We start from the raw sequence: 13,933 nt of genomic DNA, 5'->3' as shown, positions 1-13,933 counted from the left end.
ATTAATAATATTTTCAAGCACATTTACATAAAAAACATGTTACCTAGCATATTCCATATATGTGTAAATTGCAGTTTTTTATGCAGTTAAATATTTTCTAATCCAGAAGACAAGTTACAATTGTTTATTTAAAAGATAACGGAACATTAATACTGATATATAACTTGCATAATTATTTGAAAACAATATAAGTCTTAAGATATTAAAAAGATGATTTCTATTCCTTTCCTTATACATTTAGACATAAAATACAATTAAATTACAGTATTCATTTACACACTGTCAGTAATAGAGTCTATTCAAAAATATACCAAGATAGGAAACCGCCAACAATCAACCTTAAAGCTGTGCACTTTATACAGTATGTTGTCATGTGCTTGCCATGTCTACCTGAATGTAAACCGCACATTATTTGACTTCCATCATATGATGTTGCATGTTTGAGTGGTTCTCACTGTGTCGATTCAACTGTCCTCTGAATATGAGACACTTCCAGCACTGGCATGAGGAGCTGGAACGCGTCCTGGATATATGATGCACTGTTTGATGCCTTAAAATTGAAAAAGTGAAAGATGATTTTAATACCCCAGTGCAAACATGAAACTATCAACATTCAAGTCTTTTTTGTAAATTATTATTTAGGTTTATGTGCATGACCATTTTAGAGACAAACCTCCAGAAAAACACTGGTAATCAGTGGATTGAGAACTTCTCCCTTTTCATTTGCCTGAAAAACAAACATTTAGACTCCATAGAATTTGAATATATATTAGGAATATACAATAAATATATAATAATATAGGATATGATAAAAAAATATATATTTTCAAAGTATTTTTTCCCCAAAACTCGACCAACATTATTATAATGATCATAAACAATATTATAGATCTCCAGACTGTACTATAAGAAGTGGAGCGTCTTACCCCAATGGTAGTCAAACACGACGTGAACTTTCTGGATAGTAGTGATACCTCCTTACAAATAACAATGGTAAGTCTGAAAGTGAAACACATTAGGATTTTAATTTCTACAAATACCAATTTTGCACCATTTCTGCAGCAATATAACTCACTGCGATAAGACTTTGGCTTGTTCCGCGGCCGTCGCCTCCTCGGTGTGACAGTGGAGCAGCATTTCAGCCGTTTTGTGGAACTGCTCTATGGATCTAGCTGTGAACTCGGCCAGACTTGTAATGGCAGACAAATGTGCCTCCTATGAAAAAGAGTCACTCAAATTGTCAAAACAATGCAAAGATTATGTATGCATATCTTTATGTTCATGTTAGGCTTAATAGCAAGGGTTGCAGACCTCAACGCTGCACTTTGTCACCGCCGTTTCCTGCTCTTTCTCCTCTTCTCCTTCTTCTTGCTGTGGGCTTTCACTTTGTTTCATGTTTGATATATAGTTAAATGCATTTTTTCTGGCCTGAGTGGATATGAGTAATAGTAAATAATAAGACACAAAATATTTGAAGAATACAATTATGAAGAGATGCTAAAGTGATACCTTGCTTAGTTTGTCTGCTGAAGTGGAGATCTGTAATCTTTCAAGAACATCTGTCAGTTCCTTCACAAAATCCTCTCCATCATCACCTGAGGATAGAAAAATAACATTTATTATCTTTATGTGCACAACAACAATTATGCATGCATTATTTTCAGATTTCTTTAGTGTAATGTTGCTGTACGAGTCAAAAGTCACTCCAAAGGGAGCGATTCTCTATATCACTGTTTCTGAACTCCCTGAAATGCCTCAATATTATAATAAATACAATAAATGGTCACAATATTCTTCATTTAAAGGGGTCATGAACTGCATTTTTTTATTGTTTTATGTTTCCTGGGGTGCACTTATAATGTTAGAATGCTTTTTACATCAAAGATGGTCATAATTAATCAATAAAAGGCTTTTTTTTTAGCCTTCTGCTCCGAACGCTCCGTTTTAAGGGGCATGTCCGCTCTGAGACTTCAGTGTTAGTACAATATTCTTATATTACCATGACCTGTCCTTCTATATATCAAAAGGTCAAGGGAAAGTTGATTTCCCAATTCATGACCCTGTTGAATTACAAATGTATACATTGTTATATCTAGGTTCAAATGTAATAGAATATAACTGAAAACATTATCTATATTTGTGTTTTACATTTTGAAGTAAACTTGAGGAAATTCTAAGGAGATAACTTCAGGCTGTGTAAGTGGTTGAGACATTAAGTCTTTTGTCTCTATGCACTTTCCTGACTATTTACCATGACAAATTTAGAGCAATACTGCCTGAGTGATTGGATTAGAATCTATGCATTTGAATGGCACTGTTATGCTGATTGAATTACAGCTGATGAGACAGGAATGTTTGGGGTGTGTCCTTTGCCTACACACTGAATGTCTCCTCCTCTGCTGTATAACCCCTCCCCCTAAAATGTAGATAAATTGCCTTATTTTGTACTGTTAAATCAGACTGTTTTCGGACGACCTGCAGCACTGAGAGTTCTCATTAAAATAATCACTTCTGTCTTGATCCGACGTCTCCTGGTCTCCATACTTCAAGAAACAACTGAAGTTCACAACAACCCCTTTAAATAATTTCCACCCAAGGCATTTGCAAAATAAAGGGTCAACGCCTGGCTGAGCTGTGTTAGTAGTGTATTGAAACTGGTGGTCATGGTAAGGGGCTTGACATTTCTGAAACAAGCTTGAAGCGGGCGATTAATCAGAACACACTGGAGCAGCTGACCAATCAGAGCACATTGTGCTTTTCAGAAGGAGGGGCTACATAGAGACAGGAACTAAACTAAACAGGTGCGTTTTCCGTACAACAATGTATATCACTGCTTAACTACCATAGCAGGATGCATCAATTAGTTAGTCACAACTGTTTCCCGAAACCGTATTGTCGTAAATTTGTCGTTCCACCACGTTGGTTAATGATGCCACGCAGGTGGTGGAGTAAAAACGTATTTTAATGAATCTGTTTGAGTTCGAATGAATGCTTTAATGCTCAAATTAATTGCTATAAATTACGGACATGGTATCTGAGGACTAATTCTAATTTTTCTCAGTTATTTCCAGATTCAATCATAGGCTCCTTCTTATGTGCTAGTGCACGTACACACATTCGCACTCTTCAAAAGCAGCACTTTAAATCTCTTGACAAACTAAAAGACGCAAATAACAATGTACATATTTGAAATAAAAGATATAGATTATACTGAATGTCAGCTTTCTTATTTTGCTCAAGATAAGGATTTAAGTCCACGTCATGCAAACAAGAAACTATGCTTCTAAACACAGGTCGAGAGCAGAGATGGACATTTCAAGCAAAAATAATATTCGATGATCGCTGAGAATTATTAGATTATTATTCGAAAATCGCAACTCCTCCCCCTGCATGCATAGGCTACACACATATAAACAGAGAGAGAGAGAGGGAGAGAGACCATTCACACTCTCAATCTGATAACAAACTGTTTAATTCATTAGGGAATAGGCTATATTAACTCAAGCCATATAATTATTGTGACATGCTGAAACATAAGACTGTTATTTGACATCGCCCCAAGTTACCGTAACCGCTATATGCCACACAAGTCTACAGTGTGCGTGTGAGACAATGTGTTCTTCTTCTGTTGTCTCAGGGAGTTTTTATACTGCCAGTTTAGTTCGAAATGGGGAACGGTTTGCATGAAAAACTGCTAATGTGAAAGTTTTCATATAGAGCTTGGTGAGCAGGCAAGTTGCTCGGAGGCGCAGGGAAGAATCACGCTCGGGGTGCAGGAGCAGCACGCGCTGTTGTGCTTTCATATATGCTGCATTTGCAGCGTGCAACTGATCTGCGGTTGTATACCACAAACACAGCATTTATTCTTTTTTTTTTTTTTTTCAAATCCAAAAGTTGTTACTGAACAACTTGAAATTGCACAACCTATTCGATATTCTATAATTAAAACTAATCGAATATTCAAAAATCGTGACTCATCCCTAGTCGAGAGCTGTCGCTCCAACCACACAACTTGTGTGCGAATGTTCGTTGGAACTATAGTTTTGGAAAACACTGGTTGAACTATGCTGATAAAGACGGAACTTGCGACCATAGCTGGCTAACAATGCTTTTGGGAAACACATCTCAAGCTTGGCACATACTCCGCAAGAACAAAGAAAATTTTTGTTTTCTCGAGGTGGCAAGAACAAGAATAAAGTTCGTTCTGGGCAGGACATTCCATACTTCACGAGAATAGCAAGTGGCGAACATTCCCGTTTCTCCACATTAACCCTGCCCACTTTAACTTCCTGACCAATCACACAATAGTTCTCGGACACCCACAAGAAAAGTTCTGCTCAGATGATGTGTCGAGAACTAGCTGGGAGAACTCCCAAACCAGGACTGCGAGACCAAAATGACATAATTTTGTTCTCGCAGCCCTGGGAGCGAGAACTTTTTTCTCTGTTCTTGCAGAGTATGTAATGGCCTTAAGAGCGTTTTTTTTTTTTTTTTTTTTTACACTTTAACTTTGTATTCCTTGTACTTTTTACCTTTCGTATCATCCTCCACCTCATCGTCAAACTCCATGAGGGAAAAAGGCTCTTTAATGTCTTGTAGTTCCTCTCTCAGTTTAGCTAACTCCTCACCGGACAGAGTGGTCAGCACAGATTTCACCTGCGCAAAAACACGACAACGACATTCAAATCCTTCACCATTTTAAAGACTATCATTGTTTGGATTTATCAAATAAATTCTATTTACCTTAGCTTCACTCTCTCTAGAGAGGATCTCCAAAGCCTCCAGATGGGACAGGCCTTGAAACTCATCAAACAACATCCCATAATGAGCCTTTCTGCCTGTTTCCGAAGTGATGTTTTCAGCTTTCTGTTGCTCCTCGCGTTCCTTTGCTTCTCTTAAGACCTTTGAGAGATGAAAAATAGAATCGGGTCAGTTTCATTCACAAGAATCGAGTTAGGTATAAGCCGTGGTTAAATTGGCTTTTGTAGGGAGGGGGAGCCCTTATTTACGGTGAATGGTCATTCAAAATCGCGCCGAAAAAAGACTTAATGTGTTTTTACACCAAAGGGGCTCTTTTTCCAGTATTAATGTGTAAGGTAGGGTTGAGTAGTTATTCAAACAAAGAGAAATACTTTACAGTTCACTTATGGCCATAGGCAGGGTTTTTAAAATCAGTGAGGTCCCAAATTTGAAGTAGTTAGGGGTGTTCGTGGGAATGCTCCCCCGAGAAAATTTAGATTTCTCTGATCTACATATGTGCAATTTTAATAAGTTTGAAGGCCAAAAAAATTATAATAAATAGCTTTCAAAACCATGTCAGTGGGCAGTAGATTATTTGATAATACCCCCCTGAAGATGAGCTTTGACTGTAGTCTTTTCATTTTTGTCTGTGTCCCTGAAAAGGGTTGGGAACTTTTTTTGACCAAAGAGCCATTTTTTTCATTTTTGGTAAATGCATTTTTCCAAAAGAGCCACAGTAAAAAATTATATAAAATTATTATTAAAAAGCTTTTTTTTTTTCAATAAAATGTCAACAGTAGTAATTATTAGGTCCAAAACTAAAAACAAACAACTATGCAGCAAATAATAAATAAGTTGCAATATGGAATTAATTGTGCAGGGCTTTCACTGTGAGGTTGACCAACTGATGAGTATAAATCCTCTTTGTGTGTCTGAACGCCCACAGTGTTTACATCTACTATGTTTATGTGAATACTCGACTTGGCATTTTGATATAGGCTATTTCTGTGTTTATTTGGCCGTTTAGGCGCGCAACCGAAGACAAAGGCTAGTATGCTTGACCGTTTGTCCGTGTTGCGCTGAGCATCCTGTCAGTAATTCAGTTGTCTTTCGTGACTTATCATGCTTTTATTATTTATTTTATCGTGACACTTGCGAACAGCACTGAACACACAACTTGAATATTATTATCATAAACTTGTCATTAACTTCGGTAGGCTGTACAACAAGGGAATTGTAATTGGCTGCTTTTTTCTGCAGAGAACGGATCTCTGTTGGTGTGTGTGTCTAATCTTTTTATTGATCATGTTAGTAAATGTTAGATATGTTGGTAAAGTGTGAGAGACCTGGCGAGCCACAGGTTCCTGACCGCTGTTCTAGCCGTTCGCGGATTTCCATGGTAACTCACTGTTAGAATTGTGACGGTTTAACCTTGATGGCTGTGGGCGCTGTGCTGAACCAGAGAATGCAGCGATTAATGCATTATGACGTCTGATAATTCCATGTAGCCTGTATTTGCCAGGAGACGATCAATAATTAAAGTCTAATAACAACATTTCGTGCTGAAGGAGACGGAGCTGAGCTCCAGCAGGGTGTGTTGTGGACCTGAGGAAGCGGAGCTGCGCTCCGGCCCAATTTAACCTCTGGGTATAATGTCATATTTTATATTTATGCAGGAGTGTCTGATGGGGAGTTGAAGTTGCTATGAATATATTCCATCTCATTAGGACAGACAGTCATCACAGCTTCTGCACCTGTGACAGTGTGGAGTTTCTGTTCATCAGCCCCTTGGTTTTCTTAAAGCCGGGGTCTCCCTCTGCTATCACATCCATGGTCTTCTTCCCAATGAACTCCAAAGCATCCAAACCACCACTTATTACTGTTTTACCCTAGCCAACAAGCACAAGAAGACAGAATAAATACATATACAATCAAATAAAATATACAAAATAAGTATTCAAAAATAATGAATGCTTAAAATATTTGTTATTTATTTATATTTATTTATACAATAATGCATACAAATAATAATTGCAGGAGGCTGCTTTTACTTCATTTTATAATCTTTAATCTCTTTTTATCTTTGTTTTGTAATGAAATTAAGTATGCACAACTTAATTTGTTCATCAGTTATTTTTATTTGCACTAAAGAATGTCAAAAATAAGATCATGAGAAACAGATTTAGTGTATATATTTACAATACAATAAAAACAACTATTATAGCCTATAAATATTGTTTACGACAATATTTAAAGGCCCCTAGCCCTAGTTTTGTTTTCAGAAATGGTAATATATGGGACACCTAGTTTCTGTAAATTACATAATAATAATATAAATAAATTATTCTTTATTATGTGTTTATTAGGAGTTTTTCAGGGAACAGTCATGACTTGAATTTACTGGTTAAGGATTAAGAATAAGAATTTTAAACTATTTCCACTGATAAAATATTTTAGAACTATTATATTACACCCAATAAACAAAATGATGACCTTTTACAAATTAGCACCATCAGACCCTTTTAAAGTTTGTTTTGTCTTATTTTATGACAAAACAATGGCACTGACATATTACTATATATACTGACATATAGACTGACATATATGGCAGTGCAAGTTACTTTTAGTTAAAACAGCTCAAACACGCATTACAATCATTGTCATCTAGAGGCTCTCTTGGAAGTTGAGAACCACTGCCAAAAAAAAGGGCCTTTCAACAACAGTGTAAACAACAGCAAAAGATATGAAAACATTAAAATAAATATAAATACATTTAGCTTGCCCTTACCGTACTCTGTACTACAGTTGTTAAAGATGACAGCATTCCCATACTACTGGAAGAGATCATTCCCATAGCACCACCCATCCCACCACCCCTCTCCCCTTCATCTTTATTCATCTCACTGCTGTCTGAACCTGCAGGCAGAAGGCAGAAAGATCATAAATACTAGGGTTATGTAAGACAATTCACATGTCAAATGAAGAGCCCATCATTACCATCAGTTTTTTCCTCCTCCACTTGAGCTGAAAGCTCCTCAGGACTTGGGATTCCAAGAGACGTCTCAGCTTTCTCAATGACCTGTGTAAACCCTTGGCCTTAGACAATGAAAAAAAAAACAGTATTAGTGTTGATGATATTTAAACTAAGCTGTTTAATACAAAAAAAGTGAAAATATTGTGCCACTTACCCACAGTAGCTACAGTGGCAGTAGCAGTGGAGAGGATAGATTTACCCCAGCTGCCCCAGTAACCCCAACCTCCCTGGGAGACAGTCGTCTCTGTGGAGGCCTGATTGGGAAAAAAATGACAGTTTAGAAAAAGATCCGTTTAGAATAGTTTTTGGACAGGATTAGAAAAGGCAAAGCTTGGCTAAATTGTCTGATTCATTATAACAGACTGGGCCAGCTGACCAATCAGAGCAGACTGGACTTTTCGGAAAGGCAGCACCTAAACCAGAGCATTTCAGGCAAAGAGTAAAAGGAGGTGCTGCTTCAATGTACAATATGAGAGTATGTTTTTTTTTCTTCTTACTTTAAGGCCTGGTTTCACAGACAGGGTTTAGATTAATTCAGGATTAGGCCTAAATTCCATTATGGCATTTAAGTAGCTTTTATAAACATGGTGTGCGTCTTATGACAAAACAATGGCACTGACATATTACTATATATAACATATAGACTGACATAGACTGACATTTATGGCAGTGCAAGTTACTTTTAGTTAAAACAGCTCAAACATGCATTTTAGTCTGGGAAGAGGCTTACGTCTTGTCTGTCTAGCCCCATAAATAAAATTATGAACTTTTAAATGAGCATACACTTAAAGAAAATCTTATTTTTAAACACATCCTTGAAATCTTCACAGTCAAAAATTACTGCTATAGGACATTTATGGGAAAAATATTTTCGGCACATTAGTATTTCCACCCCCCACCACCCCCACCCAAATTATTTTGCATATTTGAACCCTTTCCAGCAGTGACTGTATGATTTTGAGATCCATCTTTTCACACTGAGGACAATTGAGGGACTTTTTGGAATCTGTTTGGTTACTCAAACCTTTTTTAATAGTTGTGTTTGAGTCCCTCAATTGTCCTCAGTGTGAAAAGATGGATCTCAAAATCATACGGTCACTGCTGGAGAGAGTTCAAATATGCAAAAGATGCTGGAAAACGGAATAATTTGCAGGACCTGAAGGATTTTCCTGAAGAACATTGGGCAATTTAACTGTTCAGGATACACAAGAGACTCAAGAACAACCATCACAAAACAAAACAAAACAGCCGTGGATTATCCAGGGAACGACACACAGTATTAAGAATCAAGGGTATGTTTTGAACGGGGTCATTTTTATAAATTCTTATTTTTTAGTCCTGTGGACTATATGTAAACATCTATGTAAAATATCTTAATCATGATGGTACTAAATAAAAATTAACATGCATTTGTATGATCCCTCTTATTTTGTTAAAATAAATAACATTTTGCAAATTCTGCAAGGGGGTATGTAAACTTTTGAGCATGACTGTATATATATATTCTTAATAATATAAGTAAACGTGTGATAAAAGCCTACATTTGGAGCACTTTCTGCTGATTGTGGTGTCTCTAGGGTCTTCTGTTCTTCTGCTGGAGGTTTATGTTCTGGTCTTTTCCTCGTCTTTCGGGTTGGTGCTACATCAGCAGAGCTGTCACTCGGAGCATCAGCAGAGGGCTCATCTTGGGGGGCTGATGACGGCTCTTTGGGCTCCTGATCCATCGATTTCTCTGTTTGGCCACTTGTGGAGCTTTCGCTGTCGGACATCTTAACACACACCAGCCTCCTGAAATAGACAAATAAACAGTTCATAACTTACTTTTAATGCACAGGATATCTAAATGATATATAATTGTTTACATGACAGACCAAGAAAAACCAACACATTTTAAACTGTCTTCAAAACAGCACAACGTGTCATACATCACAAATGACTGAGGCTAGGGATTATGATGAAACTCAATAAAATAAGATTCAATACACAGATTATATAGACATTAGTGAACTTCTAGATATGAGTTGATCAGGAATACATACATACTAGTTAGTACATAGCAAAATAAACAACATTACATCTGTCTGTCACTGTGGCATACTGTACTGCACTGTACTGTTTTTAAAGCTAAGCTAACTTTCATCAGTAGTAGTTAGTCAACATCCAGTAAGCTAGATGCTATAAAAGTCATTATAGGGAAGAAGTTATTATTAAAATAAATAAGGGATAACCATAACATATCCAACCTATTGCTGCCCGTTTCTCTTGTCTATCGTCCGGCCACGTCACTGGACTTAAGTCCTCTGCTGTGTTTTGTTTTTCCCGTTACACACTCCCCCTTCAGATGAAAACATTTACTCAACATGTTATTCCGCCACCTGCTGTTTGGAGGACGTTCTTCCCAACAGACCTTATTTAAAGAGATAGTTCACCCCAAAATAAAAATATCAATCACTCATGTTGTTCCAAATCTGTATGAATTTCTTTCTTCTGCTGAACACAGAATAAGATATTTCAAAGAATGTTGGTAATCAAACAGTTGACGGCACCCATTGACTTCCATAGTAGGATACAATACTATGGAAGTCAATGGGGTTCATCAACTGTTTGGTTACTGACATTCTTCAAAATATCTTCTTTTGTCTTCAACAGAAGAAAGAAATTCATACAGGTTTACAACAACTTGAGGGTGAGTAAATTATGACAGAGTTTTTGTTTTTTCGGTGAATTATCACTTTAAATGTAATTTTTTTTTATTATTATTATTATTTTTTTAATCTTTTTTTTTAATTCAATGCCATAAGAACATGAGGTATTACATACTCATAATATCACATTAACTTTAGCTGTCAGGAAATGAAAAAAAAAAAAAAAAAACATACAAACAAAAAATTCCATAAAGACCAGTGCTTTCAAAGCATTACATGTTTTCATTGCTTTTTTGTTCTTTGCTTGTTCCGAGAGATTTACATACAATGTAAAGTCATTTACAAAGTGTGAAAAATGTGGTTTAGATTGAGCCCACTTTTTTTTATGTATATGATATTTTCCTAATAAAATCAATAACTCTAATGACTATATTTTACAGTCTACTGTGTCACATAAACTTAACAACACTATAATAGCCACAGTTCATCAAACTTAATTATTATCATTTTCAACTGTATTTTTTATTTGTGTACAGGTTTTTACTGTATAGGTTGGTAGTTATATTCCTACACATAACTTAAAAAATAAAGATACAAAATAAAATTATATAGTTTGCATTTTTAGTTTTATTTTTTAATGTCCCAATATTATAAAACAGTAAAAAATAAAAATAAAATAAAAAGAGAGAGAAAGAAAAAAAACTAATCTGGAGTAGTAAAGCAAAAAAACAAAAAAAAAAACAGATTACAGTTAACTTCAAATCCCATCTCAAAAACTACACGCCCCAGAAATCCACCTCGAATCTGATTGGCGGCGTCACACCATTGTGTGTTTTTGGCTTCTGTGATTGGTGCACTGCTGTGGTCGTCGTCGATGAGTCTCTCGATGTTCTCACGCACAATATCAGAAACGAAATGGCTGAAGAAAATGTTGAGCAAACTTCTGGGATTCTTCAGGAAATTTTCACTTCGCCTCTGAACATTAGCTTGCTATGTCTTTGTTTGTTCCTGCTGTACAAAATCGTCCGCGGAGACAAGCCTGCAGACTATGGCCCGGTTGAGGAGCCGTTGCCTAAACTAAAGAAAAGAGATTTCACTTTAGCAGAACTGCAAGAGTACGATGGTCAGAAAAACTCAAGAATCCTCATGGCTATCAACGGGAAAGTGTTTGATGTCACGAGAGGGAAGAAGTTCTACGGACCAGGTAACACGCGAATGTCACAATTCAATCGCTAACTTATTTTAGGTGATTTTGTGCCATACGAATTACGTGGTTACTTTAATTACGCTTGCATGTGCAAGTTTTTATTTATTTTATTTTAAAAATGACCTATTAAAAACGCAGACACGCCCCTTTGTCGCACTTTTTAAACGAGGTACAAATGCAAAGTCATAACCCCTAACCTACTGAAAACTCAGGATAATAGAGATGTCACGCAACCGTGTTAAAGTGTAGCTATGTTAACGTCGTTGTTCTTCTGATAATGAGACGCGAGCAGTATTTCTACGTTTTGGTACCTTTTGTGCACACTTTTGCAATACCCAAAACTGTTGGTTATCAGTGAATAATTAACTAAACTCGGATAAAGGTTGAGTAGATACTTCAGATGCACACCGAGTACAGAATGATGCTTAATTTCAAGGGATAGTTCACCCAAAATGAACGTTTTGTCCTCGTTTACTCACCCTCATGTTGTTCCAAACCTATGAGTTTCTTTCCTCTGTTGAACACAAAAGAAGATATTTTCAATCATGTTGGGAACCAGACAGTTGATGGCACCCATTGACTAGTAGGAAAACAATGCTATTTTCATTACCAGGTTGCCAACATTATTACAAATATCTTATTTTGTGTTCAACAGAGGAAAGAAACTCATACAGGTTTGGAACAACTTGAGGGAGAGTAAATGATGACAGGATTTTCATTTCTGTGTGAACTATCCCTTTAAGACAATAGATACTACTAGTTTTGCATTCTGAGATTATATATTTGTGAAAAGCTAATTTGTTGACTTTTAGAGGGCCCTTACGGGGTCTTTGCGGGCAGGGATGCATCCAGAGGACTGGCCACGTTCTGTTTGGAGAAGGAGGCCTTGAAAGAAACTCACGATGACCTCTCAGATCTCAATGCTATGCAGCAAGAGAGCCTGAGCGAGTGGGAGACCCAGTTCACACGTGAGTTGAAGGACACTCTGTGTTCCTCCCCCTGATTTTACAGTTGTGCTCTTCGGGGATGTTGCAATGAGCCAAATGTTGAGTAAATGCTCTTATGTTCCTCCGCAGAGAAATATGATTACGTTGGGAAGCTTCTTAGACCTGGAGAGGAACCGACAGAGTACACAGACGATGAGGAAGTCAAGGACAAAAAGAAGGATTAGAACATAGATCCAAACCGAGCTCTTCCATCTGTGCTTAAATGACCTAGATGTGTCCCCCTCGACTTTTTGTCGGAACCTCCGTGTAATTTAATGTGACTTTAATGAGCATGTCATATGTTTATAAATAGTTTCATATTACTGTATTCCTAAAACTAATGTAGAATATATGTTATATCTACAGCAAATGTGACTCATAATCGTGTCATTTGAAGAATTCTTGGGTAAAAATATATTCTTCAGGAATATATGGCTTGCTGTAAATATGGGACACAATTTCTCCCACTCATCTTATTTAGATTGCTGACTCCAGATTTGTATCTAACCAGAGAACATTTAAACCAAATGCATATATAAACATCAAAACTTACTCAAATACTTTTAAATGAGCATTCTACTAAAATGTCTGAGTGGAAATCTCATTCAATGGTGCTTGTCAGACCAGATTAAGACTAGACTCATGCTAAAGAGTGGTTTCGAGCAAACTCCTCTCATGCTAGTCTTATCATCTGCTCAAGAGATTGTAGATTAGATACACAAACATTCCATGGGATTGTTTTATGAAGACAAAGTATTTGCAAAACACATTTTCTGTTCATAATGTTCATTATTAAAGAATATGGTTTATTACCATTGTGCAGTATTGTATTATTTTTTTAGAGCTCTATGTTGGTATATATGCCTGATATGTGTCCTTGAGCAAAGCATGTAAACGCCTCCAGCTGAACTGTCCCTGTAGCTTAACTTAACGCTATAAAACCTACTGTATCATATTTGATACATTAATTTCTAAGGCCTCTAAATTATCAACATGATCACAACCTGTTGCACACAACCTTCCACGTGCCTTCTGTCATCTGATTGGTAGTTTATACTTTTTTTAACCAAGTAAAAGGCCTTTTTGTATAATTCTAAAAACATCCTCCAGTTGGTGTTTTTTGCTGTGAAAACTGATTTTTTTTTTATGATACTTTTTTTCAAGATGAATATTTACTGGACTGAAGCTACTTTAAGTTTACTTGATTATCCACACACAAATATATATATATATTATAATCTTTTTTAGAAAAATCATGTTAAAATTTTAGTAAAAACGACATACCTTTGATCATAAAACCAAGCATTTAATAAGTATCACC

At 36.4% G+C, this 13,933-nt stretch overlaps 2 protein-coding genes across 2 annotated transcripts; one reads left to right on the top strand and one right to left on the bottom strand.

The window, feature by feature from the left end:
• Window positions 1-109: 109 nt before the first annotated feature.
• On the bottom strand, window positions 110-10,123 carry fam114a2 (family with sequence similarity 114 member A2). The gene is made up of 14 exons (XM_079834946.1): window positions 10,018-10,123; window positions 9,316-9,562; window positions 7,929-8,028; window positions 7,738-7,836; window positions 7,529-7,656; window positions 6,495-6,629; window positions 4,744-4,902; window positions 4,533-4,656; window positions 1,510-1,595; window positions 1,312-1,428; window positions 1,076-1,215; window positions 927-999; window positions 674-727; window positions 110-550 (listed from the first exon to the last, which is right to left on the bottom strand). The coding sequence occupies exons 2-14, from the start codon at window positions 9,541-9,543 to the stop codon at window positions 452-454; spliced, it is 1,542 nt and encodes a 513-aa protein (XP_079691072.1). The 5' UTR covers window positions 9,544-9,562; window positions 10,018-10,123; the 3' UTR covers window positions 110-451.
• A 1,126-nt stretch (window positions 10,124-11,249) lies between these two features.
• pgrmc1 (progesterone receptor membrane component 1) lies at window positions 11,250-13,433 on the top strand. The gene is made up of 3 exons (XM_079834007.1): window positions 11,250-11,623; window positions 12,439-12,594; window positions 12,703-13,433. The coding sequence occupies exons 1-3, from the start codon at window positions 11,335-11,337 to the stop codon at window positions 12,795-12,797; spliced, it is 540 nt and encodes a 179-aa protein (XP_079690133.1). The 5' UTR covers window positions 11,250-11,334; the 3' UTR covers window positions 12,798-13,433.
• Window positions 13,434-13,933: the final 500 nt, after the last annotated feature.

The sequence above is a fragment of the Gobio gobio genome (genome assembly GCF_949357685.1).
Source record: "Gobio gobio genome assembly, chromosome: 14".
Taxonomy (NCBI): Eukaryota; Metazoa; Chordata; class Actinopteri; order Cypriniformes; family Gobionidae; genus Gobio; species Gobio gobio.
This window is presented reverse-complemented; position numbering and strand designations above follow the sequence as displayed.